Genomic DNA, 24,212 nt, shown 5'->3' on the forward strand with positions numbered 1-24,212 from the left:
GTCTAGTTCTGCCTGGAAAAAACTGTAAAAGCCATTTGACTCCGTAGCTGCATTGCCAAATGATGAAAACTGCAGAAGTTAAACTAGCAGTTCTTTGTTATACTATAATATCAATATGAGTAGTGAACCTGTCTTATCATCTTGTCAGATTTCAATGTGTGGCACTGAATGAAAATGTCTCAACTCAAAACTCTAAAACCATTCTGTTATGAGACAGTCAAACATTTTGAAACAAAAGCACATTTTCACAGCATCGTTAGATGAGAAACATGAGCCGAAGTTAGGGGGAGGTTGCTTGAAGATATTTCTCCCAAGGGGTCCCTCAGTTAAATTTTCATTGAAGCAAAGCACTGCTTTAAAGGTCGTATTATTTTGTACAAATGTTAAATAGGCATGATAAGCAAAAACCTATACACTATATCTAGGGAGGGAAATATGGTATTGGGGAAATGTGCATAAATAATCAGAAAGGCAAAACAAAATCAAGAAAGTATATTTAATAATTTGAATTGGATTTATTGGTTGAATCTAATTAGCAAACGTTAACGGAAGGTAATTTATTGAACAAGACTTTACCATATCTAATCCTTTTAGATTTTAGCACTTAGCAAATACTTTGTGGGAGACTATAACAATTCCAAACAACTTTGAACTGGAAGTGGAATCAAGTGGACAGGAAAGGGGTCATTGCCCCAAACTGGGTTGGAGCTCCTTCTGTAAACAGCTGTAAAATGTACCTTTGTCAAGAAAATCCCTGTGTGTCAGTCTCTTCCATTCCAGTGGTTAGAATCCAAATTATTGACTTTAACGGTCAAAATACATTGCTTCAGGCCCAATTTACACTAAGTTGAGGAGCCTTGATAAACAGCATATAGTTTTATACACAGTGGGTATTTATAAGTCAGATCATTGTTCTTCTTAGAATGACTAAGTATAAATGGGAAAAGATTATTCAGCAGTTCTCCAAAGGATATCTAGGAACTGGAACAATTGACTTGATATCTAGGAACTAGGACAATTGTGAATGAAATAGAGATGACTGGATGAATAAATAAATGAGTAGGTTTTATACTGTGGAATTTAAACAACAATGAACACCCACCAAAGGCAGTTAAACAATGAAAATAAGGGAAAGGACTTACCCTGATCCATGCTTTCTGTGAACCATACTCAAAAATTTCTTTTATTTTGATCTTTTAGTTGCGCAAACAAATTTTACTCAAATTCTTCTGATACAGGTAGTCTTTTTTGGTGACTACAGTTAGGATCAGCAACTCAGTTGTTAAATGAAACAGTCACTAAGTGAAGCTACAACAATGCTTAAGATCTTGCTTTAGATTTCATTTGCTTTACAGACCTGCAAAAGTCTGTAAAGGAATGTCATAAGGTTATTTTTTCATCACTGTCTTAACTGTGAACAATCACTGTATAAGGCAGTGACTAAATAAGGACTACCTATATCGCACTTTTCTTTAATATACATCTATGATAACCCTAAATTAGACAAACTTGGGACATTTTAAATAGATACCGAATTTGGGAGACCGCTAAAGGAATTGTCTGCCACTGGTTCTGGAACACTGTTTAGGATCCTCATACAAATATTCAGGAGAGGGGAAGGACTATTCCTCACCTGCATAAAGTAAAATGCATAACACATCCAAAAGCTGCTGTTTCATCACACAAATGATTGGACAGGAAAGCATACAGTAATACATTTCCATTTCTAATTCTCAGCAAAGCTTTTTATGGCAAACATCATTACTCTAAAAGACAAGGGAATTTATGCTGCTTAGTAATATATCAATTCAGTTCTTTTTCTTTAGAATTCTCTTGTCTCATCTTTTTTTTTTTTGACAGTGAAAAACCACAGCTTCTAAACTTACATTATAGATTTTTTAGTAGTATAAGGATAGTATAGGTTCTTCATGCATTGGAAAAATAGACTTATGTTAATGTATGCATTTTCATTCATACTGTATCTTATGAGCTACAGCAAGCAATATAAATAAAACCATAGTATTAGAAAGTTGTAAGTGGCTGAAGATTCAGGAACAATGTTTATGAAAGCAAAAATTCTCACCTGCTTAAAGTCAGGGGATACTTGGAATTTCTTAGAATTCCTTTCTTAGAATTTCACTGATGACGTTGGAGCTGCTGCTATGTATCTCTTTTCTATATAGCCTGGGTAACAAATAAAGCTGTGAACTAAATGGTTAAAACAAGGAGAGGTGCCTTCCAGTATTTCATTGTTCCTTTGACATCCCCCCAACCATGCACAGTTGATTGGTTCATTTGATTAGTTGCAATGGAATGGCTAAATCAATACAGGTAATCTTCATTTAATGACTGCCTTGTTGAGCAACTGTTTGAAGTTGCAATAATGCTGAAAAAGTGACTTTGTGACCAGTCATTGTACTCAGTCACATGATGAAGAATTAGGCATTTTGCAACCAATTTTATGACAGTAACAGTGTCCTGCGTTCACATGATCACCATTTGCACAGTTCATAGCCAGCTTCTGACAAGAGAAGACACCAATAAAATCGCAATCATACCTCGCTAAAGAACTGCTGGAGATTTGCTTAATGGCCATGGTGGAAGTGACATCAGAAGTCTATCATGCTCATGTGATATCACACTTTACAATCATGTCACTTAGTGGCTGAGTTGCTGGTCCCAATTCTGATAGTTAAGTGAGGATTACCTCTATAGGGTTTAAATTGAAATGGTACCTGTAGGAGGAAAAGACAGAGTGATTATGGAGAAACGGGTTTTCAAGATGGCTGCTTTGAGATTGTAATGGAGTGTTCTGGCTGCTTTGAGATTATTTTGACTTTGTTTTGAGTCCTGATCTCAGAATTAAGCTCCTCTGGATTCAAACATTGTGCAAAAGAATTAATGGAACACAAAAGAAATGTTGCCAGCACAACTGACAGAAGGATTGCTGAAGTTATTACATCAAAGATTTTGATTAGCTCAGGAAGTCAAGCACAATCGATTCATAACAATTTCTAACTGATAACATACTTGCAATCTGTCTCACATGTAACCTGCATCTGCATATCTAGCCTGCCTTCTTTTTCTTCCATCCCACCATTGTCCCAATTTAAATCCTACAGTCACTCCATGATAAAATGAGCAGCAGCTTACAAAAGCTTATGCATTTAATGAAATAAAAATGCTAGTTGGCTTCTTTGGATTTTTGGCTACTGTTGACAGACACAAATCTCATTCTATGATGTCTGCTATGAGTTATGGCTATTCAAAAGAAGTACGAGATGTGCAGGCTGCATGGAAGGACTCTGCAGGCCAGGTTGGCCTGGGATTCTAGGCCAGCATAGTTCAGGACATTCCAGGAGTGCTTCTTTTTAATCTCAGAATTTGTCATCCGTGATTTTTATTTAAGAGAAGTCTATGTGAACAATTTTCGGTATATGGGTTATAGTACATTAAACAGATTTTCAAATTATTAAGAATTTAATAATTTCATGATATCTTTGCTCCTTTGGGCTGTAATTTAAAATAGTTAAAACAGAATTTGAAACACATGTGCTTCAAAGTTTTTAAATACTCATTCCTTCTGTAAGTATGTTATTTATTTTTTCTGGCAAACACATTCCCTCTTTATTATATCCGCTTCGCTATTGGATTCTTTCCCACATATTCTCTCCTAATATGGTAGCAGAAAGTGCTCTTTCAAGTTTGTAGAAGATATGAAAAGAAAACAAATGTCATGAAAGGAGAAGGAAAAGGAGGAACACATCGGCAGTGACAAAAGGCATGTATTTTTCTATTAACAAAAGATTGGAAAAGAATGGAATAAAAGTATTTCCAATGGGGATATTTCATTTCATTTTAACTTTATCATATACTATTTTTTGGGGGGGGAGGTTTTTTTAAGTTCAGTGATTCAGTAATCATGTCAAAGTGACATTATTGGGTTTGTCCCATCAAAAATAACATACTAGGACTCTTGTTTGCTTGCATAAAACATGCAAATGCTGATTCACATATTACATTGATACAAAAGAGATTTCATTATTTGTCAAACCTGATGAACTCTGAACTATTTTTCCACATGGAAGCTGGCTTACATATAATTTAATGATAATAGCTCCTTCCAGTCAGGGAGGTGAGTCAGTACAGCACCTTGCAAATGTCATAAACAGAACCTGTGCACAGCTTTTGTCTCTTTCCAACCTTGTTACATGTATGCCCACATCATGTTGCCCAAGTTTCCTTTCTTTCTGACAAGCCATTCTCAGAAGATAGAGAATCACAAATGAAAATGAGTAGAGTTTTCAAACGTTACTATTTATTTAAAAGTTAATTGTAAATTAAACTAGAAACAATTACATTGACTCCAGCAACTGTAGTAGAGGCTCCAGCTATCAATATCCTTTTTTGTTTTGGAAAAGGTTTATAAAGTTTTATAAAGAATATATATAAGTAAATCTATTGTAATATATTTAATGTAATAGAGCTGTTCCTCAGGTTATGACAGTAAATGGTACCAGAATTTCCACTGCTGACAAAACAGTCATAAAGCACAATGTCACTTCATTACATTGCTTAATGGTAGCAATTCTAATAGTCCTCACTGCTCTCATTAATCAAATCCCACTGGTTGCTAGATGAGGACAGATCCTAATCCAAGCCATTCCTGGCTTGGTCCCTCCTGGCCTCAAGCCTTGGTATTGAATTTACTTCCAATGAACATTTAAAGGTTCAGGGGTGTTGAACCAATGGTTGTTATGTCCAGTCCCTGGAATAATGGACATCACAGCATCCTTGCACTCCCATGATCAAAATTTGATCACTTGGCAGCCCACCCATACTTACAATCACAGGGGAAATTCATCTCCCCCAACCTGCCTATCTCCCTCTCATCTCTGCTCTGACTTCCCTACACTCTACTGACTCTGTTGGTCCTGTGCTCCACTTGCCTTGCTACCCTACCATCCTAAAATCCACTTGCCCTGCACACAGAGCTATACTTGCCCTGTTGTCCTGGCATCCACTCACCCTGCTGCCAAGGGGTCCACTCACCCTGCTGCCCTATGCTTTTACTACCCTGTCACACTGGGACCCACCTGTCCTGCTGCCCTGTGCTCCACTCCAGCTGCCTCGTAAAGGGCCAAAGCAAATGCTCCTCATCAGCAACAAGGGGGGGAGGAGAGAAGGTCAGCTAGGGTGGCAGGGCTGGCAGAAGCCCTTCTTCTGACCAAAAGGGAAGAAATGGGGGAGATAGGCAGGTGGGGGATTGGAAGCGCCCCTGCAGTCATAAGTGTGGACAAGCTGTCAGCAACCAAATTTTGATCAATTATCATGGAAGTACTGCAGTGGGCATAACAGGGTACTAGGCATAGCTACCATTAGTTCAGCAAAACCAAAACAAATGTTCATTAAGCTTAGGACTACTTATTGTGCTTTAGTTTATGATAAGCATTTTTATTCTTCTATTTTCTGTTAGTAGAGCATTTTGTTTTTCTGAATTGTATTTAGAGGGCTCATACTGTATTTTGCATTGTGTTAATAGTGGTTCAAAAGCAAAGACAAATTATTGCATTATTCCATTCTCTATACCATCCTGAAGCAATGTGTATAATTTCCATCAAATCAGATACATTAGTTTATTTTTTGGATTAGGAGTTTCTGTGTAACAATATTCAGCCTTTCTCAAACGCTTTCCCATCTGTGAAGTGCTATATGTGCATGAACTCACATATGCTTTATTTAATAATTTAATTTAATAATTTGATTTCTATACCGCCCTTCTCCCGAAGGACTCAGGGTGGTGAACAGGGCAATACACAGTAAAAATCGAATACAAAAATTAAAAAGCCATTAAACATCATGCCCATAAAATCAATCCATATTAAAATTAAAACTAGTTTTAAAAACCCAACCCCATCCCGTCAGACCAGGCCAGCTTGTTCAAAAAAGAATGTTTTGAGATCGCGCCGGAAGGAGCAAAGGTCGGGGGCCATCCGGAGCTCAACCGGTAAGCGGTTCCAAAGGTCTGGCGCGCCCACAGAGAACGCTCTCCCCCTGGGGGTCACCAATCGGCATTCTTTGATCGGCGGCACCCTGAGGAGGCCCTCTCTGTGGGAGCGCACTGGACGGAGGGAAGTTGACGCCGGCCGCAGGTGTTGCCGTAGGTAATCCGGACCCATGCCATGAAGGGCTTTGTAAGTCATAACTATGAGGTGTTAATTCTTTCCACGGTGTGTGTGTGTGTGTGTGTGTGTATGTGTATAGATAGATAGATAGATAGATAGATAGATAGATAGATAGATAGATAGATAGATAGATAGATAGATAGATAGATAGATAGACAGACAGACAGACAGACAGACAGACAGACAGACAGACAGATACTAATTAGATTCAGGTATGTCAAAATCTTTATTCAAGTGAATAGGAAACAAAAGTATTACTGAACTCTTCAAATTAATTCAATGTAGTCAGTGAACCACAGGATATGCCTTCTTACCCTCTTTTTCACCAAAGTGGATCTTTCTCTTCAAAATTGAAGCCAGTATCTGCACTATCTGGATTGAAACTATCTTGTTTCTTCACTCACTCAAAGAAAATGTAAGATTGTAGTTTAAGGTACTAAAAGTCTTGTACAATGCTTTACATGCTAAGTGCAATAAATAGATGATATAGAGAGAGAGCAGGTGAGAGAGAGATTCATTCTGTGATACATATAATATAAAGAGCAAAATTTACTTTGCGCCATATATTTTACAGTGTATAAATGTTTGTGGGAAACTCTGGGGTACAGTTGAAATGGTGCTCTCACCAGGCACCATGCTTCACAAACATCTTCTCTGCCATTGAATTACACTTTCCTTCCCATCTTTTTGTAGTTGGACCCGGTGAGAGAAGCACTACTCATTCAATAAGAATTTTTAGTCTTTACTACTTACAATAGCAAAGGCAGAGAGCTCACAGAAAATTGGAAAGCAACAAAGACCATGAACAGGTGTTTTCTAAATAAAGTTGTCTCACTCAGCTTCATGATCTCTCACACAAGCACACCAAAATAATTTCACACAGTGCAGATCTCAGTAAAGCTGTAATGTAAGTAGCTTCACTGATTTTAGCTTGATTTCCAAATTGCTAACTCCAACTTTGTTTTAGTCAGTGGAAGATTTTTCTCTTATGTGGCTTCTAGACAACCACAGCAATGATTTATTCAGACTCACCAAAGACAAAAGCAAAATTTATTCCTTCAAGGGGAAATAAAATTAATTGGTTTTAGCGTTTGCTTTTCCTGTGCTTCAGTTTTATCAGCCTGATACCTGGATTGACAAGTCAAGTCATTTTCTCTTCACACGTCTAATTTCTGATGTGGAATTTTCCCACATTCACTATATGTATCTTTTTTTCATCCAGGGAAATGGATTGCTAAATAAACTATTTGTTCATTTATTCATGAAATTTATATAGCTGCCCATCTCCCACAAATAACATTAAAAAAACTCACAACATATAACTACAGACATCAGAGGAAAAACAATGACCCTACCTATAGAAAAAAGTGCATCAACAACAACAAACCTCATCTAATATCCTGCCTCAAATACCTGGAGAAATAGCCCGGTCTTCAGTGTTATGTTAAGAACTTATAATAGTTTTAACAGTGTACCTGAACAATTTAATAATAGTTTGCACAATTGTTATACAATTCCCATCCCACTGCATTTCATATACTTATTGTAAAGTGCACAAATATATTTTACAAGAAAAAAAGGGGGCGGGAGCTATAAGTATCTCAATTATTTCATCCACGAGCCATTACAACCAACATCTTACTACCTTCTCCAGAACCTTTCCAAAAAGGGGGATTGGAGACTGGAAATTTATCCAAGAGAACTTGACTGAGAGAGAGTTACTTTAGAACAGGGTGCACTACTTCTTCCTTTGAAGCAGTAGGAATGACTCCTTCTGTCAAAAAAAATGATTCATCTGTTCTCAAATCCAGTCAACCACCATTCCCTGGTAACCCAAAGGAGTCAGTCAACCACCATTCCCTGGTTAACCAAAGGAGCCAGCAAAAATTAGCATCCACCTTGAAACAAGATCATGTTTCAGAGAACCCTATACACTTCCCCAGAATCTACAACGTCAATAACTTCATAACATACCAGCCCAGTCATCCTATTGTTTCTGCTCATGTCGCATCTAAATCCAACTAGATTTGAGTATTTTTGTCTACAAAATATCTAACAAATGTTGCCTGTTTTTGAGATTTATACCTTGTACTACTGTATGTTAATTATTTTTAGCCAAACTTTGACAAAACCCTATCACATATTTTTCAATGGTGATGAAACCTTAATATGCAAACCAGTACCAAATTCTTAATAGATAATTGGGGAATGAGCATCATAAAGGTTTCTCGTTTTAGCATTTGCCAAGTTCTTGCAATTACCAAAGATGGCAAACATTAAATAAAAAATCAGCTTGACCTCCATGTGCTTTCAAAATGAAATATGTACAGTAGTGGAGATTTGCTTGATGTTATTTAGGAGATAGGTGTCAATAAATCAAACAAATGAAACAATACAATCAGTCACACAGTCTAGTTCTGAAATATGGTTTTTGCTTAGTTAAAAATAAAATGTGTTTGTTTCAAAGCTGAGACAAACTTGGCAAGTATGTTATATAGTTATATTGTTATATTGTTGCATAAAAAGTTACAGAGAGAAATTAGGTGCCTGTATTTTCTTTTTCCCTGGTTCTTTGATTGGATGCTTTGCCTTTCCTGTGTCATTGTTTTGAGCTGGATAAATTGCATTCTAAAACTATTCTAAAACAATGTCACCCACATTCTTAGATATCAAAGTCTTGCATATTTATTAAACCTTTTACAGTATTGTCAATAGAATAATAACTTTACCAATGCAAGAAGTGTTATTTAAAAATAAAATGATGCTATAGCCCAGTTTATTCTTTACATTTGGGATTTGTGTTATTTTGAAATTACATGCATGGAATATTTAATAATCCATTTTAATAAGTCTCTTTCTCATTTTCCTTTCAACTATTTTTCCAAGAGCCTTGGTGGAGCAGTGGGCTAATGCCTCCTTAAGTAACACCAGCTGCCTGCAATTAGTGCAGGTTCGCATCCCACCAGGCTCAAGGTTGACTCAGCCTTCCATCCTTCCGAGGTAGGTAAAATGAGGACCCAGATTGTTGGGGGCAATTAAGCTGACTTTGTAATAATGCCGCTTGGGGGGGTGTGTGTGAAAGCCCTAACAAGCAGGCATATACATAGAATGAAGGCTACTGCTAAGCTTGTAAGCCGCCCTGAGTCTTCGGAGAAGGGCGGGATATAAATGGAATTAAAATAAAAATAAAAAAAAAATATTCTTCCAAACTAAGACTTTCTTAGAAATGTAAGTCACACATTGAATACAAGATAGATGAGTTGCAGGGTGAAAAATGTATACAATGAGCTCAGTTGGAAATAAAATGCCAAAAGTACCACTTATTAAGCATTGGTGGGATGGATTAGAAGATCTCTAATCCCATCCAACCCTATGAATCATTGTAAGTACATAAACTAAGAACAGTGATTTGTCACTGCTAGAATTACAGTATTGTGCTATGTTACCCATTTTCACTTCAATTATCTTTAAATTTCATTTCCCTGTTCGGTTTACTACAGTGTCTTTACATATCCATCTTTCTGCAATGAAAATAATTCTTTCATTTTTTTATGTCTATGAAATAAAATACTTTCTATCCATGCAACTTACGCAATGAAATATTTGTTAATCTTTATGATGGTTCTTTTGTTGTTTTGGTCCAAAACAAGAAACAGCAATGTATATCTATAGAATGTATTTATATTGTTCCTTGTATCTAAAGAATAGTCTCATTGCTTTCTCTATTTTACCAGTGATGAGCACATTAGGTTGTGTTTTTGTTAGGAGTAGATAATGATTTCCTATTCTACTTCTCCTTAAAGAATCTGAGTTAAGAGCCCAACTGAACGTTGCAGGTACTAAGGTTAGGCATCCATTATACTGACCCCTTTTACTATGGAAGGCATGGGTTCACACAACCATTTTTCTGTCAGACTACCAGTTTTATAGAGGTTTCCTATGTGAACATTTCCCCCTGTGCTCTCAAAATTGATAGAGAAATTAAGAATGTGGATGTGAAGAGATTCTTGTGACAACCCTGGGAACATAGTTCAATTCCTAGTAAAGTAGTAAATTCTAACTGGGCAGTTTGACGCACCTCAAGCACTGTATTAATGGTTGCGTTTCCCTTCAAGTTCCAATCCTGTTCAAGGTATAGTTTGAATTGAAACAAAATGTTCCAAACCCTGCCTGTTCACATGATAAGTTAAAAAAAAAGCCCAGTTAACAACTGTACTCATTTCCATACTCTCTTGGCTTTTTAACCAAGCTTTCTGGCTTGATATGTCATTGAAATGTGTAACAGCCACTACTTGTATTTCTGAAAATTGTACTTGTTCCTAACATTTGACCTAGGTTATAAATTTGGGAAAGCTGTAACACTGGGTTAAAAGGCCATGGGAAGCAGCAGAAAAAAGTATAGTGTGCAGGATCATTAATTACATTTTTCAATTTAGTATGTCCTGCAAAAACAACCAGAGTTTAGTCTTTATCATTTCATGTGGATATTTATTCCAGTTCCATATCTTACCATAATTTTTAATTTGCTTCTTCATTAATGTAATGCACTATATGTGATTGTTTCAACATCTCTCTTTGGAACTGCCTTCATTATATCCCCCACAATATACAATATAAGACTTCCTTAAATGTAATAGCTAAGTTCTTTCTTATTCATCCATTAGAATTCATATTTCACCTTTCCTCTAAATCCTCAGGATAGCATACCCAGTTCCTGGCAGTTAAGCATGGGATTCCATGTCCATGATTGTGTATATGTTAGAATTTGGAAACTGAAATTATTCGTGCCTTCTCCCTTTTGGTGTATACTTAATGTGCAACCCTCACAAATAATCATGTCAATTCTGAGCATAGGAAACTGGTCCCTAGTGGCTAAAGGGTCTCAGAAATAAATAATAAACAGGAAATGCATTGTTCTGAATTTGGGAGGTTCAACATTCAGTTAGGTTGTTTAAGTCCTGACTTCTCTTTGCTAGCTGGCGATGTACATTGCTATCCTTATCCAGTCTTGTAGTTTATGTGGGCCCTCCTGCTCCTGTTGGTAATAAGTCCTGGATTTCATCTCCAGGATCTGCTTCTGACCATTGTTGCCATAGAAACCTAAAGACAGAGTGCTGTGAAGTACAACATTGATGTAACCCCAGTTCTTGCACCATTCCTTGGAAACGGTGCCTCCCATTGTTCCTTTCCTGAAGAAATTTAGTTCCTTTCCACCATAACTTTCCTTTTATGTAACAAATATTGATTTAGGCCAGTCATGTATGTGATTTCTCTAATCTCATTAAAAGTTATTTCTGATGCCTTCATTATCTGTTCCAGCACACAAACATAGAGGAAGAAAATTCTTAAGACAAATTATCCCTCCTTTAAAGCCACCTCCTGAATAATTTCACAAGACAGAGAAGGTGGGGGAGCGGGAGAGGGGGAGAGAGAGAGGGAGGGAAGGATGGCCTTAAAGTATGTTTGTCTTTTAATTCCTTATGGGGGCATTTGAACTCTCTGATACAGCTGAAGGCTATAAACGTGTCACCCTACTTCTCTGTAAGGAAACATGATGCCAGCCAGCCCTTCTACAACCACATTTCTCTTCCAAGTTTGACTTGCAGTATGGAAAAGTATGACAGACAATTTCATTCCCAAAGCTGTTGTTATCAAAGTATAACTGAACATTTACTAATACAAGATATAATGTCTGTGCCCGGTTGATAGACTGGTTATTTGTCAGTTGCTCAGTCTTCCCCAGCCATGCACAGTCATTAGAGGGGAAACAGGAGACAGATCTATTCTGAAACAGAGTATATGCTTTTTCTTCTTTAAATCCATTTAAGGATGTTTAGACATTTTCTTCAAACTTCGGTGTTCCTTTGTGATCTCATGATAGAAACATAAAATTTGATCTCTCTTTGTTTCCCTTTGTTTCCCTATACATTGGTGCAATATAACTCAAACAGAACCTTATTGTAGAATCAGAGTTTTTAAATTGTGAAATTTTAAATGAAGTATATGGTGCCTTCCATTTGTAATTCTTCCATGTTTTGCATTACTTATTCCATCATTTTTCTTACTTGAAAAAAGTATCTGGGAAAATGGGATAGGTTCTTAGTGTCTTATGACTGGTATTATTAAGAATCTGATTCTTGCAGAACAGAAGGATGCTATCAGGCACAAATAATCAGGATCATTCATGTTGGTTGCAATGTAAACAATTTATGCACAAGAATCTGGTCAACTAACGGTCAGCACTAAATTGGTGATAGATAAGGGTCAGTGGAATTCAAGGGAGGGGGGCTGGACTTGGATTTCTTGTGCCAATGCAGGGACCCTAAACTAATGATGCATTTATATCTAAAACATATAAGGAACAGTTGCTGGAATTGGGTATGTCTAGTCTAATGAAGAGAAGGATGAGGGGTGACATGATAGCAGTGTTCCAGTAATCTCAGGGGCTGCCACAAAGAAGAGGGAGTCAGGCTATTCTCCAGAGCACCTGAAGGCAGGACAAGAAGCAACAGATGGAAACTAACCAAAGAGAGAAGCAACCTAGAACTAAGGAGAAATTTCCTGACAGTTAGAACAATTAATCAGTGGAACAACCTGCCTCCAGAAACTGTGAATGCTCCAAAACTGGAAGTTTTTAAGAAGAGATTGGACAGCCATTTGTCTGAAATGGTGTAGGGTTTCCTGCCTGAACAGGGGGCTGGACTAGATGACCTCCAAGGTCCCTTCCAACATCAATAATAATAATAATAATAATAATAATAATAATAATAATAATAATAATAATAATAATAATAATAATAATAATAATAATAACAACAACAACAATAATCCACCACCATGACCATCTCCCCAGGTTAGCCTATTCTTTCTGCAGATGTTGAAGTATGAAGACATTTCTTAGGAATGGTAGTTTAGACCAGGGGTCGGCAACCTGAAAAAGCAAAAGAGCCACTGGGAACCGGTTCCATCACACATAAAAAAAAAGTGGGAGCCGCGTGCGTGTGTCCACGCACGCGCATGCGCAAAAAACATTTTGCGCATGTGCAAAACGTTTTGTTTCTTGTGCGTGCGCAGATGCGCACGCGCAGTTGCCACTTTATGTGTGATGGGACCGGTTGCGCGGCGGCAACGGCCCGTTTGCAGAGCCGACATTAATCTGGCACCCAGTCAAACGGTCACCTCCTTATTGTGATGCCATCTTTCAACCACCTGCATAAAATTTTCTGGCAAAGCTTCCGTAATCTTAGAAGTACAGGGAGAAAGAAAAGCAACACGGGGAAAGGCAACTTTTTTCCCCCGGCTCCGCAAACGAAAAGCGCCGTGCGCCTGAGTCTCAGAACACGCCTGAAGGGGAAGTGAGAATCCAGGCGACGGGGAGGCCAAGTGTGTGTGTGTGGGGGGGGAATGTTCATTCTCCCCATTTCTCACAACCAGGTCGCAAGGGGTTTTACCCTCGTTTCCTGTGGACGCGCAGGACAAGTCCTCCGTCCCAGCCACGCTCAAAAAAAAAAAGTTCCTCCTTAGCCGAGTACCTCGGGAAACAGCATCGGCGGCAAAGATGGGTGAAGACGAGAGATGTTTCCCCTCACGTAAAACGCCTAGTGTTATACTGTGTTCCTTTCGGGGGGCAAGGTGGGGGGGTTGGAAGGAGGGGAAGGGGAATCCATTTTATTTTATTTTAAAGGAAATGTAAGCTTGTTTGTCATCAACATCAGACCGCGACAAGCCTGACTGGCTTCTTTTAAGCCCCTGGCGGAGGGCCGCAATCAATGCCTTAATCATGGCCTTTAGCATTTCCCTTGCAAATCCGCGCCGTTTGGACTTGTCACCGGGCGCGTGGATGGTGCCAAAGACACCACATTCAAGGCTTTCCAGGAAATAGTTGCAAGCTGAACAATAGCGCTTCAAAGCGTAGGGCGCTCACCATCACCACCACCCCGGTCAGTTTCCTTAGAAACTGGCAAGTTATGTCTGGTCTGCAATATGTAGAGTTTAGTAACGGGCCGCGGCAACTTTCCATTCGGAGAGGTGCACGCGCACCTCCACCCGTTCGGAGAGGTGCGCGCGCGGCGCCACCCGTTTACAGACCTGCTGCCGCGGCCCGTTTGCAGAGCTACCGCCTTCCTCTGAAGGCGGCAGCTCTGCAAACGGGCCGCAGCTGCTTTCCCAATGAGCAGCGCCACTGCCCGTTCGGGCTGAGGTGCGCGCGCACCTCCGCCCGTTCGGAGAGGTGCGCGCAAACCTCTCAGAACGGGCAGTGGCGCCGTCCGTCGGGAAAGCTGCCGTGGCCCGTTTGCAGGCTGCCGCCTTCCTCTGAAGGCAGCAGCTCTGCAAACGGGCCGCAGCTGCTTTCCCAACGAGCGGCGCCACTGCCCGTTCGGGCGGAGGTGCACGCGCACCTCTCCAAAGTTTTGGAGAGGTGTGCGTGCACCTCCGCCCGTTCGGAGAGGTGCTCTGCAAACGGGCCACAGCTGCTTTCCCAATGAGTGGCGCCACTGCCCGTTTGGGCAGAGGTGCGCGCGCAGGTGCGCACGCACCTCCACCCATTTGAAGAGGTGCGCACGCACCTCTGCCCGTTCGAAGAGGTGCGTGCGCACCGAGCGACTGGGAGCCGCAGGAGACAGCTCAAAGAGCCGCATGCGGCTCCGGAGCCGCGGGTTGCCGACCCGTGGTTTAGACTAACTTGGATAAGCCAAGTACCATCAGAAATATATTTTTGTCTACAACTATGTTGTAATGATCAAAGTACACACATTTCCCCTACACCCTAATTTTCAGGCCCAGATCATATGCCTTCAGTGTTTATATGCAGATAGATTTCCAGTCTGCATAGCAAAAGAGAGTGAGTGAAAGAGATTACAATGTGAGTTCAAAACTGGGTGGGAACCACATTGGAATACCAAAGATTAAACCTTTATACTAGGAACACCTTCTGAATTTGGAAGCCTGTCCTGGCAGTTTGCAAAGCTTATTTTGTATTCACTTGAATACAAAATTATGCCATCAAGATAGTACATAGTTGAGCCCTAAGCCCTAAGAATTTTTCACAACCAGGCAAAGCAGCAAGAAAATTATAAGATAGTTTCTTATTAAACTACTTTTTCCAGTATTTGTTCACTATATTACAACAGTACTAATCTGCAGAGCAATTCTTTTTCTAATAAGATGGAAGATTTATGAATATCAACCCTTACTTCTTCCCCTCAAAATACAAACAAATAGGAGCTGCAGAATGTACTTCAGTATATTACTTGAACTATATATATCAGCCCACAGGGCTTGCACACCTTTATTAAAGATCAGTATCTTTGCATTCAATGTATAATCATTGTGTCCTAGCGTTGCCATTCACTTTCACTGTCTTTCTTTAGTATTCTGCCCAAGTGACTATTCATGAGAATAGGTTTTTCTATTTCTGAAGAAGAGAATGTAAAAACATATAATACCTAACTATATATAGTTTAGTTTCCACATTAAAAGTTCTGTCACTCAAGCTTTTGTTTGAAGGAATACTTAATTCTCTCCTGATGCATCCACAGACTCTACCTTATCCATGTACATTTGATGCTTCTGATGCATAATTCATGTAACTGTGCTACTGCCTACAAAACACTTCATTTTTCACTTGCCTATCACATCAAGAAGTTTGTTCATTATTTTCTAAATTAAATCTCTCTTGTCCACAAAGCCACTTGCTATGGATATTGGAGACACATTTTGTAAATGAGCAGTGACGGTTCTGAGATCAAGATTTCTGTACATATACCTCAGCTTTCATTTCAATTGAGACACAAGTCTTTTGTTTGCCTCTAAGTAATGAACTGACATTGTTTGCCATTAAATGGCAGTAAGACAAAGCATGTCAGTTGCACTGTTTTTAAAAGCTTCTCTATTAGTCCTCCCTTGAGATAGTCTTGTAAAATCAGTAATGCACAATACTAATTGTGAATTTTTCATCTTCTGCCAGCCTTCCATGTGTTGAATGTTAATTAGAGCAACTGAAGGAGCAATATGTTTCACTCAACTCTCCTTCTCCTTAGGATAGAGCTATAATGAAAAGCCAAGTCCTTCTCATTACAATATAGTAGGGAGTGCCTCATCAGGACGACCAGAAGCACCAACCTTTCAAAGAGATCACTAGCACTAACGGCCAGTGGCTGCACTCAAGAGATTTCAGTGATTTCAGAATTTTAGATTTCTTTTCCTTATTAGCTGGCTGTGTGGCTTACTTCTGCTACTGTTCAGGGATAGCCCAGTGCTTCAGCAGGAGTCTGTTTCAAAAGCTGATTTGTCCAAATTTAGTGTGATAAAGAGAAAAGAAAAGAAGAGAAAAGAGGGTAAACAACAATCAGTACAAGTGCACTGATTGCCTGGACACAGACTCCTAACATTGCAATATTTATTTATTTATTTATTTATTTATTTATTTATTTATTTATTTATTTATTTATTTTATTGTATTTATATACCGCCCTTTCCCGTAGGACTCAGGGCGGTTTACAGGGTGATTAAAAACAAAAAATACAAAAGTTAAAAACAATTAAAAAAATTATATCAATCCCTGAACAAATAAAAACCCCAATTAAAATTAAAATTAAGATTCTCAGCCTGGGCCAGAGAGCTCGAAGAGCCAGGTCTTCAGGTCCCGGCGGAATGAACGGAGGTCGGGGGCAGTCCTAAGCTCCACTGACAGCTGGTTCCAAAGGGCAGGCGCACCCACTGAGAAGGCCCTCCCCCTGGGTGTTATCCGCTGGCAATCTTTTACCGGCGGCGCCCTGAGAAGACCCTCCCTGTGGGAGCACACTGGACGAAGGGAGCTCGATGCCGGCAGCAGGTGTTCCCTCAGATATCCCGGACCCTCGCCATTTAGGGCTTTATAGGTCATCGCCAGCACCTTGAATCTCACCCAGATTAATTATTAATAATTAATTATCAATTATTATAATCACTTTACATATTCCTCCTGTCCATCCAATTGACAATTGACATGCTGTCTTGTTATGTAGATTTAAATTATTTTTATCCTCTTCTTTAAATGTGAATGCATTAATCAGTTGATCTCCATTCCTGATTTACTTAACCATCATAAATTTTGGATACCGTTTACAATTTCTGTTTAAGCAATTAATATAGTGGCCTTTTCATAAAAAAATGTTTGATTGCTGGATTAGGAACTAGGACAAGAATAATGAAATATAGCTTAGAAAATACTGTATGTCTGCCATTGGTTAATGCAAACCTATTAGTAATTTATTATTAGTTAATTGAAATTGAGGCAACTATTAGTAGTTATACAGAAAAAATGTTTTGGGGTTGATTTTTTTTTAAAAAAAAACTTGGGAGTACAGATAGACCTCACTTAATATCTATTTATTCAGTGAGCATTTGAAGTTACATTGACATTGCTGAAGAAATGGTACTGATGCCTGGTCCTTGAGGTTATGGCTGTTGCAGCACATCTGTGGTCATATGATCAAAGTTTGGCTGCTCAGCAATCTGCCTACATTTACAGCCATATGGTGTTCTTCAACTTCCATTTGCAACTTCCACTTGTAGTGGTCATATAGTTTTTGGTAATCTAGATTTCCTATCCCAAACTCCATAAAGATAAAGAACAGATGAATCCTTAAAACCTTTCTGCCTAAATATAGCTATTTTTTTCCTGTCTTTTATGTCAGCCACAGACCATACTAAGTCAAAGGAGCTAAATAGCCACCAAGGCTCTTGGTGGAGCAGTGGGCTAATGCCTCCTTAAGTAACACCAGCTGCCTGCAATTAGTGCAGGTTCGCATCCCACCAGGCTCAAGGTTGACTCAGCCTTCCATCCTTCCGAGGTAGGTAAAATGAGTACCCAGATTGTTGGGGGCAATTAAGCTGACTTTGTAATAATGCCGCTTGGGGGGTGTGTGAAAGCCCTAATAAGCAGGCATATACATAGAATGAAGGCTACTGCTAAGCTTGTAAGCCGCCCTGAGTCTTCGGAGAAAGGCGGGATATAAATGGAATTAAAATAAATTTAAAAAAATGTTTTAAACTGTGGTTTACATTTAAATGTGCATGTCCACAGGAACTCTCTTTCCCTTTTGTTGTTCAGAGCAAAACTGGATTATCAGAAAGAGCACAATGAACATGATAGCATGAAATGGGATGTCTGTGCTAACATTAAACTTTTTGTAAACAATAGGACCACCAAGACCAAAGGAGGAATGGTGCACTGATGACCCAGAGATCATTAAATAGCAAGAATTAGCTATGTTAAAGTACCAGACCTGAACCACAGAGAGAGCCTGTGCAAATATATTCTTTCCTAGAACTTGTCCTGCACTCTGCTAAATCGTGGCTGCTGTGCTATAATGTTAGGTAACTTGTTTTGTTTGAGCTAATGAACAATGGATTTATTTTAGTCCAAGACTCTTATTTTCCAATAGGATCTAGACAGGTATCTTTAAGAACATTTATCTTAAGGTAGGATGCAAATTGCTATTCCTCTAGGGTTTGTATTTTTTGTTAGATAGCTTGAATACCACCACCATTTACAGTATGGAAATTCTACCTGTAGTCATGTTAGAATCAAATTTGAGTGCCCTGTTTCTCTATGAATCTGTCTAATCCTAGTGATTGTTATGCACACATCACACATACAAAGACACACACAAACAGTTAAGGAAAATATAAAAATTCTGTGTTAATGAACACATCTACAATGTGAAGTAATCTTCAATAACAATACTTTAGCATACACTATAAAGAAAAAGTCTCCTCTCATAATGTGCAATATTCAGTGCACTGTATCATCACTTGACAAAATTACCCTATCTTGATAGTTGCTGGGTAATCATTATACAGGTTTTGATAGTAGCATAAGACTTGCATATTTCAAAAAACACTTGGATCAGTTTCCTGCTTATTTTGTTACTATCTCATTCTCATTAAAATACTCACTGCATTAGCCAACATTTTTTTAATTTTTTTTTTAATCACATTTTGGATACCCCCATCACAGAGGGACTCGGGGCAGTGTACAATAAGATTTTAAAACATAAACATAGTATAAAAAAGTAAAATTAAAAAAAGGCAAGAATAATTAAAACACAGTTAAAAATTAATGAAAAGGTGAAGGGAAGGCTTTCAGGGTGCTAACCAACCCCGTAGCTCCATGCTCCTCTGGGCTCCCCATGCAAGGCTGCAGAGCCATGTTTTAACCTCTTTCTGGAAGACCAGGAGAGGGGGGGGGCGCTGGAATATTCCACAGGGCAGGAGCAACAGCAGAGAAGATCGGAGTTCCAGTTGGAGTTCTTTAACTGATGGGGACAGTCCTTGGTGGAGCAGTGGGCTAATGCCTCCTTAAGTAACACCAGCTGCCTGCAATTAGTGCAGGTTCGAGTCCCACCAGGCTCAAGGTTGACTCAGCCTTCCATCCTTCCGAGGTAGGTAAAATGAGGACCCAGATTGTTGGGGGCAATAAGCTGACTTTGTAATAATGCCGCTTGGGGGGAGGCCGAAAGCCCTAATAAGCAGGCATATACATAGAATGAAGGCTATTGCTAAGCACATTGATTTGTGCTTAGGTTGTAAGCCGCCCTGAGTCTTCAGAGAAGGGCGGGATATAAATGGGATTAATATATATATATGTTTTCTGAGGTTTTATATACCTTCCCTACCTGACCAAGTGGAATGGGCTGATTTAATGGGACAAAGACGATTCCATAGGCAGCCTGCCCCTATGCCTTGTAGGGCTTTAAATTTCTGAAAAACTTGTTTCTGTTGTTGTTTAGATCCCTATGTGAAAATTCATCTGATGCAGAATGGAAAACGGTTGAAGAAGAAGAAGACAACAATTAAGAAGAACACTCTGAATCCTTATTACAATGAATCATTCAGCTTTGAAGTACCATTTGAGCAAATCCAGGTAATATCAAACTTGCAAGTCCTTGTTCACCTTAAAATTCTGCTCCTCTTCTCAGAAACCTTCATTAATACCTATACAATAGTCCTGCATGGGTGAAACGAGAGAAAGCTACAAAAGGTAAAAAATGAATAATACAATACTTAGGAACCTCAGTTCTTCAAACAGGCAACACATAATGAGTACTTTATTAAGTAGCAATGGGTGCTAAATAGAAAATTCAATGGTGATTTTATTCCAGCAGTTCAGGATAAAATCAGTTTTGTTGTTTTCCATTCTTTCAGATGATTTGATTAATATTAACAAATCAAAATTATTTAAAGGCAGAACAGTAATAATTATAAATTTCTTCTCCTAAACTGCATAACTAAAACCATACTTATAATAAGATACATAACTAAATAATAGGTTTTGGCAGTCCAGAGTACTCAGCTTAGTTCTGTGCTTTTATCTCATTTCAAAAGCCCTCTGGAAGTAAACAGAAAAAGAAATATGAGATAAAACAGAAGACAAAAAAAGAAACATCAAAAAGCTTAGGAAATAAAAAAGTGGTCATCCATCTTTGTGTGTGGCTCTTCTCTTGCTTCCTTAAATCTCAGTCACTTTCGGCATATGGTCCTCTATAAATTACTCTCAAGGCAGCGGTGTGATTCAAATATGTGAACAACCAGTTCTCTGTGTGGAAGCCACTTCCAGAAGTCCATTTTGGGGCTGGGCAACAAAAAAATTAGGTACCCGTTCTACCAAACTGGTGCGAACTGGCTGAATCCCACCACTGTCTCAAGGGAATGCGGCACTTGGCAGAAAAGCAGGGCTGTCCATCCCTATTTATAGGATTACAACTTAACTTTCCAGTTTGATATATAAATGAAGTGATAAGGGTGCTTGTCTTCTTTAGCACAATTTCACCAAGCCACTGGGGCTGAAGCATTGTTACAACAGACTGCAGGGAGATTCATCCGTTCATATTGTATCTGTTGATTTAAACACAGAGTTTTGATTTAAAAATATGTCTCTCTGTGCTCAACCATAAGACTTACATTGCCAGTACATAAATATTTAAGAAGAGGGATTTGGCAGTGCAATCTCATTACTGAAGCATTGGCACCATCCCAGGCAAGATTATTGCAACTTTTTCAGTATCCAGTTTAGAAAGAAATTATAATATAAGAAGAGGCTCAGTTATATAACTGAAAAACTGCCAGTGATAAGATTTTTCGAGAGGGATTTATAGAATATAATTCCTAGGAGGCTGCAGGAAAACCAAGGTAAACCAGATCTGAACTTCTCATATATTGCTGCCCACTTACCACATGGATTGTGTTAGCTCTGACAACCTCCGCAGCAAAGTGTATGGATTTGCATTTTTTAACCTTGCTTTGTTCTCTCCCCATTGTTTAGAAAGTGCAAATTGTTGTGACTGTTTTGGACTATGACAAGATTGGCAAGAATGATGCCATTGGCAAAGTCTTCGTGGGCTACAACAGCACTGGTGCGGAGCTGCGACATTGGTCAGACATGTTGGCCAACCCAAGGCGACCCATTGCACAGTGGCATACCTTACAACCAGAGGAAGAAGTAGATGCCATGCTTGCTGTCAAGAAGTAGGAAGAAAGTGAAATGTGAAAAGAAGGCCTTTCTGCATTTGCCCATATAGTGCTCTTTAGCCAGTATCTGTAAATACCTCAGTAATATGGGTCCTTTTATTTCCAGCCATGCATCCCCAACACAGATCAGTGGTACTTCTACTCTTGTTTTAATTTGCACAACTTTAATGTAGAAAAAGCCCTATAAGGCACTCCATCTCACCACTGCCCTCAGATCTACTCTTCTTTTAAGCAATATGTGTAGATAGAGCATGACAGAAATTATTTATTGTACCACACAGTTGTACATACCAGTATCTAAAAATTTATTTCTAGTCCGTTTATTTGTTTGTCGTAAACGTTTCCTAATCTGTGTATATCTAGATGTTTTTAATAAGATGTTATATTTTAAATTATGTAAATTGACTGAGATATAGGAGAGCTGATAATTATATTATAGGGTTACTATTGTCTGCATTCCAGCAAAAATTCCAACTTGTAAGGCACTAGTAGTGTTACACTGACATCTTAAAGGACAACTTAAATCTGAGCTTTCAACTAAACCATTACAATATCAAGGTATGTTCCTGAAGGAATGAATCCACTGGTAGACTTTCCTTGTGGGCAATTTTGCATGATCTAAGCAGGACTGACTTCTAGGAAGCATAGCAGAAGCTGATATATCACTTTTTTTCCTCTTTCTCTCTCTGTATATATATGTGTGTATAAACAAACTGAAATCATGGCTTTACACTGAGAAATGAAGGTACAGTTGCATCACGGGAGGGAGGTGGGAGCATGAAATATTACACATAGCACCATATAAACTATGTGTGGGAATCATTTCAGGGTTATGTAGCAGCTGCCGCCGCCGCCCTGCTCTAACCCATGGCAAACATATATACTTGAAGACAAGTAGCTCTCCTTTTATCACCTTTATACGAATTTGCATACTGTGAATCCCATTTGTGCTCTCACATTCTCTAATTCTAATGAGTTTGCACATTAGACTTTGTAACAAAATATTTTATTATACTAAGCCAGATGAGAAGGAATGCAGAATATTTTTTAAAGCAAAACAAAAAAAAAATCACAGCCGTGTGTGTTTATTATACAAAAGTAGTTTCATGGTGACGAGACAGTATTGTACAATCCCATCAAAAGAGGACAAAAAATTAGCCATATTTCTGAATGCACTTCAAAGCAAGCCAAAAGATAACAGCTAGTGACCTTTTATATACTATTTGTACTAATAAGTTTTAATTTGTCCTTTAAAAAAAGTGAAACAAAACAAAGAACAAGTTCTAGCAAACTGAAGCAACCTCTTATGTACACTAGATGCTCGTTTCAGGAGGAGTTTTTAAATGTTTTCAATGTTACTATGTAGTAAATGGCACAATTATGAAGCTATTTAGTCATTCCATAAGCGTCTTTAAAAGACTGCTCTGTGTATCACTGTGACTGCCGTGTGTGCTTAGAAACTGTAGTTCTCTCAGTGGATAGCAATCAATTTATTCTGTAGTGATATTGTAAAAATACTGCCATTCCCTTCTACTGCACTGCCGAAGGATTGCATAGCACAAGATGTTCTTATAGCTATGGACCAATTCAGAACTGAAGAGCTATGCACAGGACAAGGCATCATATAGAATGGACTGACAACACAGCATTTTGTCGACACTGTGCAATATTCCACATCTCTCCCCAGGTTGATGGTAAAAAGGCTGTCCTTCAGACAAGACCAATGGTCACTTTAGCTTATATTATTTCCTTGTGTCGCATCGGAGCATTATTTTTGCAACTGGGGTTTCTTCCTTGGAGACCCCTTTCATTAATTTATTTAAATGCTGCATATTTATTTAAAAGATTGTAAATATATTTTGATATGTTGAAACACAGGTTCTATTTTCAGTAACACTAAGCACCAAAAATAAAAATAAAAAATCCAAGAAGGCATTCCCCACCCTTCCCATTAAAAAAAACAACTTTTGGTGGTAAGTGTGGGATTTCCTCAGAAATATTTACAAAATATAGTTTTCTTTTTTAAGAAAAAAGGCATCCCCAGTCGTGTTTTTTTTATGACAGATCTCCTTTTTCAGAGCTCTAAGCTGGCATGTTACTTATGAAATTTAGAGAATTGAACTCACAAGCCACAAATGGATTGTGACAATTTAATCCAGTTTCTATTTAACTTTCCACAAGGAGCAACATTTATTTATTCTGGTGCTCTTTCTATTCTCTACATGAGCGTTTTTCAACCTAAGCAACTTTAAGATGTGCGAACCTCAACTTCCAGAATTCCCCAGCCAGGGGAATTCTGGGTGTTGAAGTCCACACATCTTAAAGTTGCTGACATTGAGAAACACCATTCTACATCAAAGAGGAAAAGGCATAATTGAATCAGATAAGTTGAACTATATCTAAGAGGGTCCTTTTGTAATTGTATACAACCACCAATTCTCAAAGAGAATGAGCCTAAACACAGAGGGTTCAGTTCTACTGTAACTTCTTTTAGTTGATCAGCATAATGGGAGA

General features: G+C 38.6%; 1 protein-coding gene across 1 annotated transcript in view; it reads left to right on the forward strand.

The window, feature by feature from the left end:
* SYT1 (synaptotagmin 1) overlaps positions 1 to 21,699 on the forward strand; it is a gene marked incomplete at its 3' end in the record, with an annotated part of 226,784 nt that extends 205,085 nt beyond the window's left edge. The window contains exons 8-9 of the mRNA XM_081331976.1: positions 19,961 to 20,094; positions 21,493 to 21,699. Of these exons, the coding sequence (XP_081188102.1) occupies positions 19,961 to 20,094; positions 21,493 to 21,699 (341 nt within the window). The remainder of the gene's footprint in view (positions 1 to 19,960; positions 20,095 to 21,492) is intronic.
* Positions 21,700 to 24,212: the final 2,513 nt, after the last annotated feature.

This window comes from Vipera berus (genome assembly GCF_964194415.1).
Source record: "Vipera berus genome assembly, chromosome: 6".
Lineage (NCBI taxonomy): Eukaryota > Metazoa > Chordata > Lepidosauria > Squamata > Viperidae > Vipera > Vipera berus.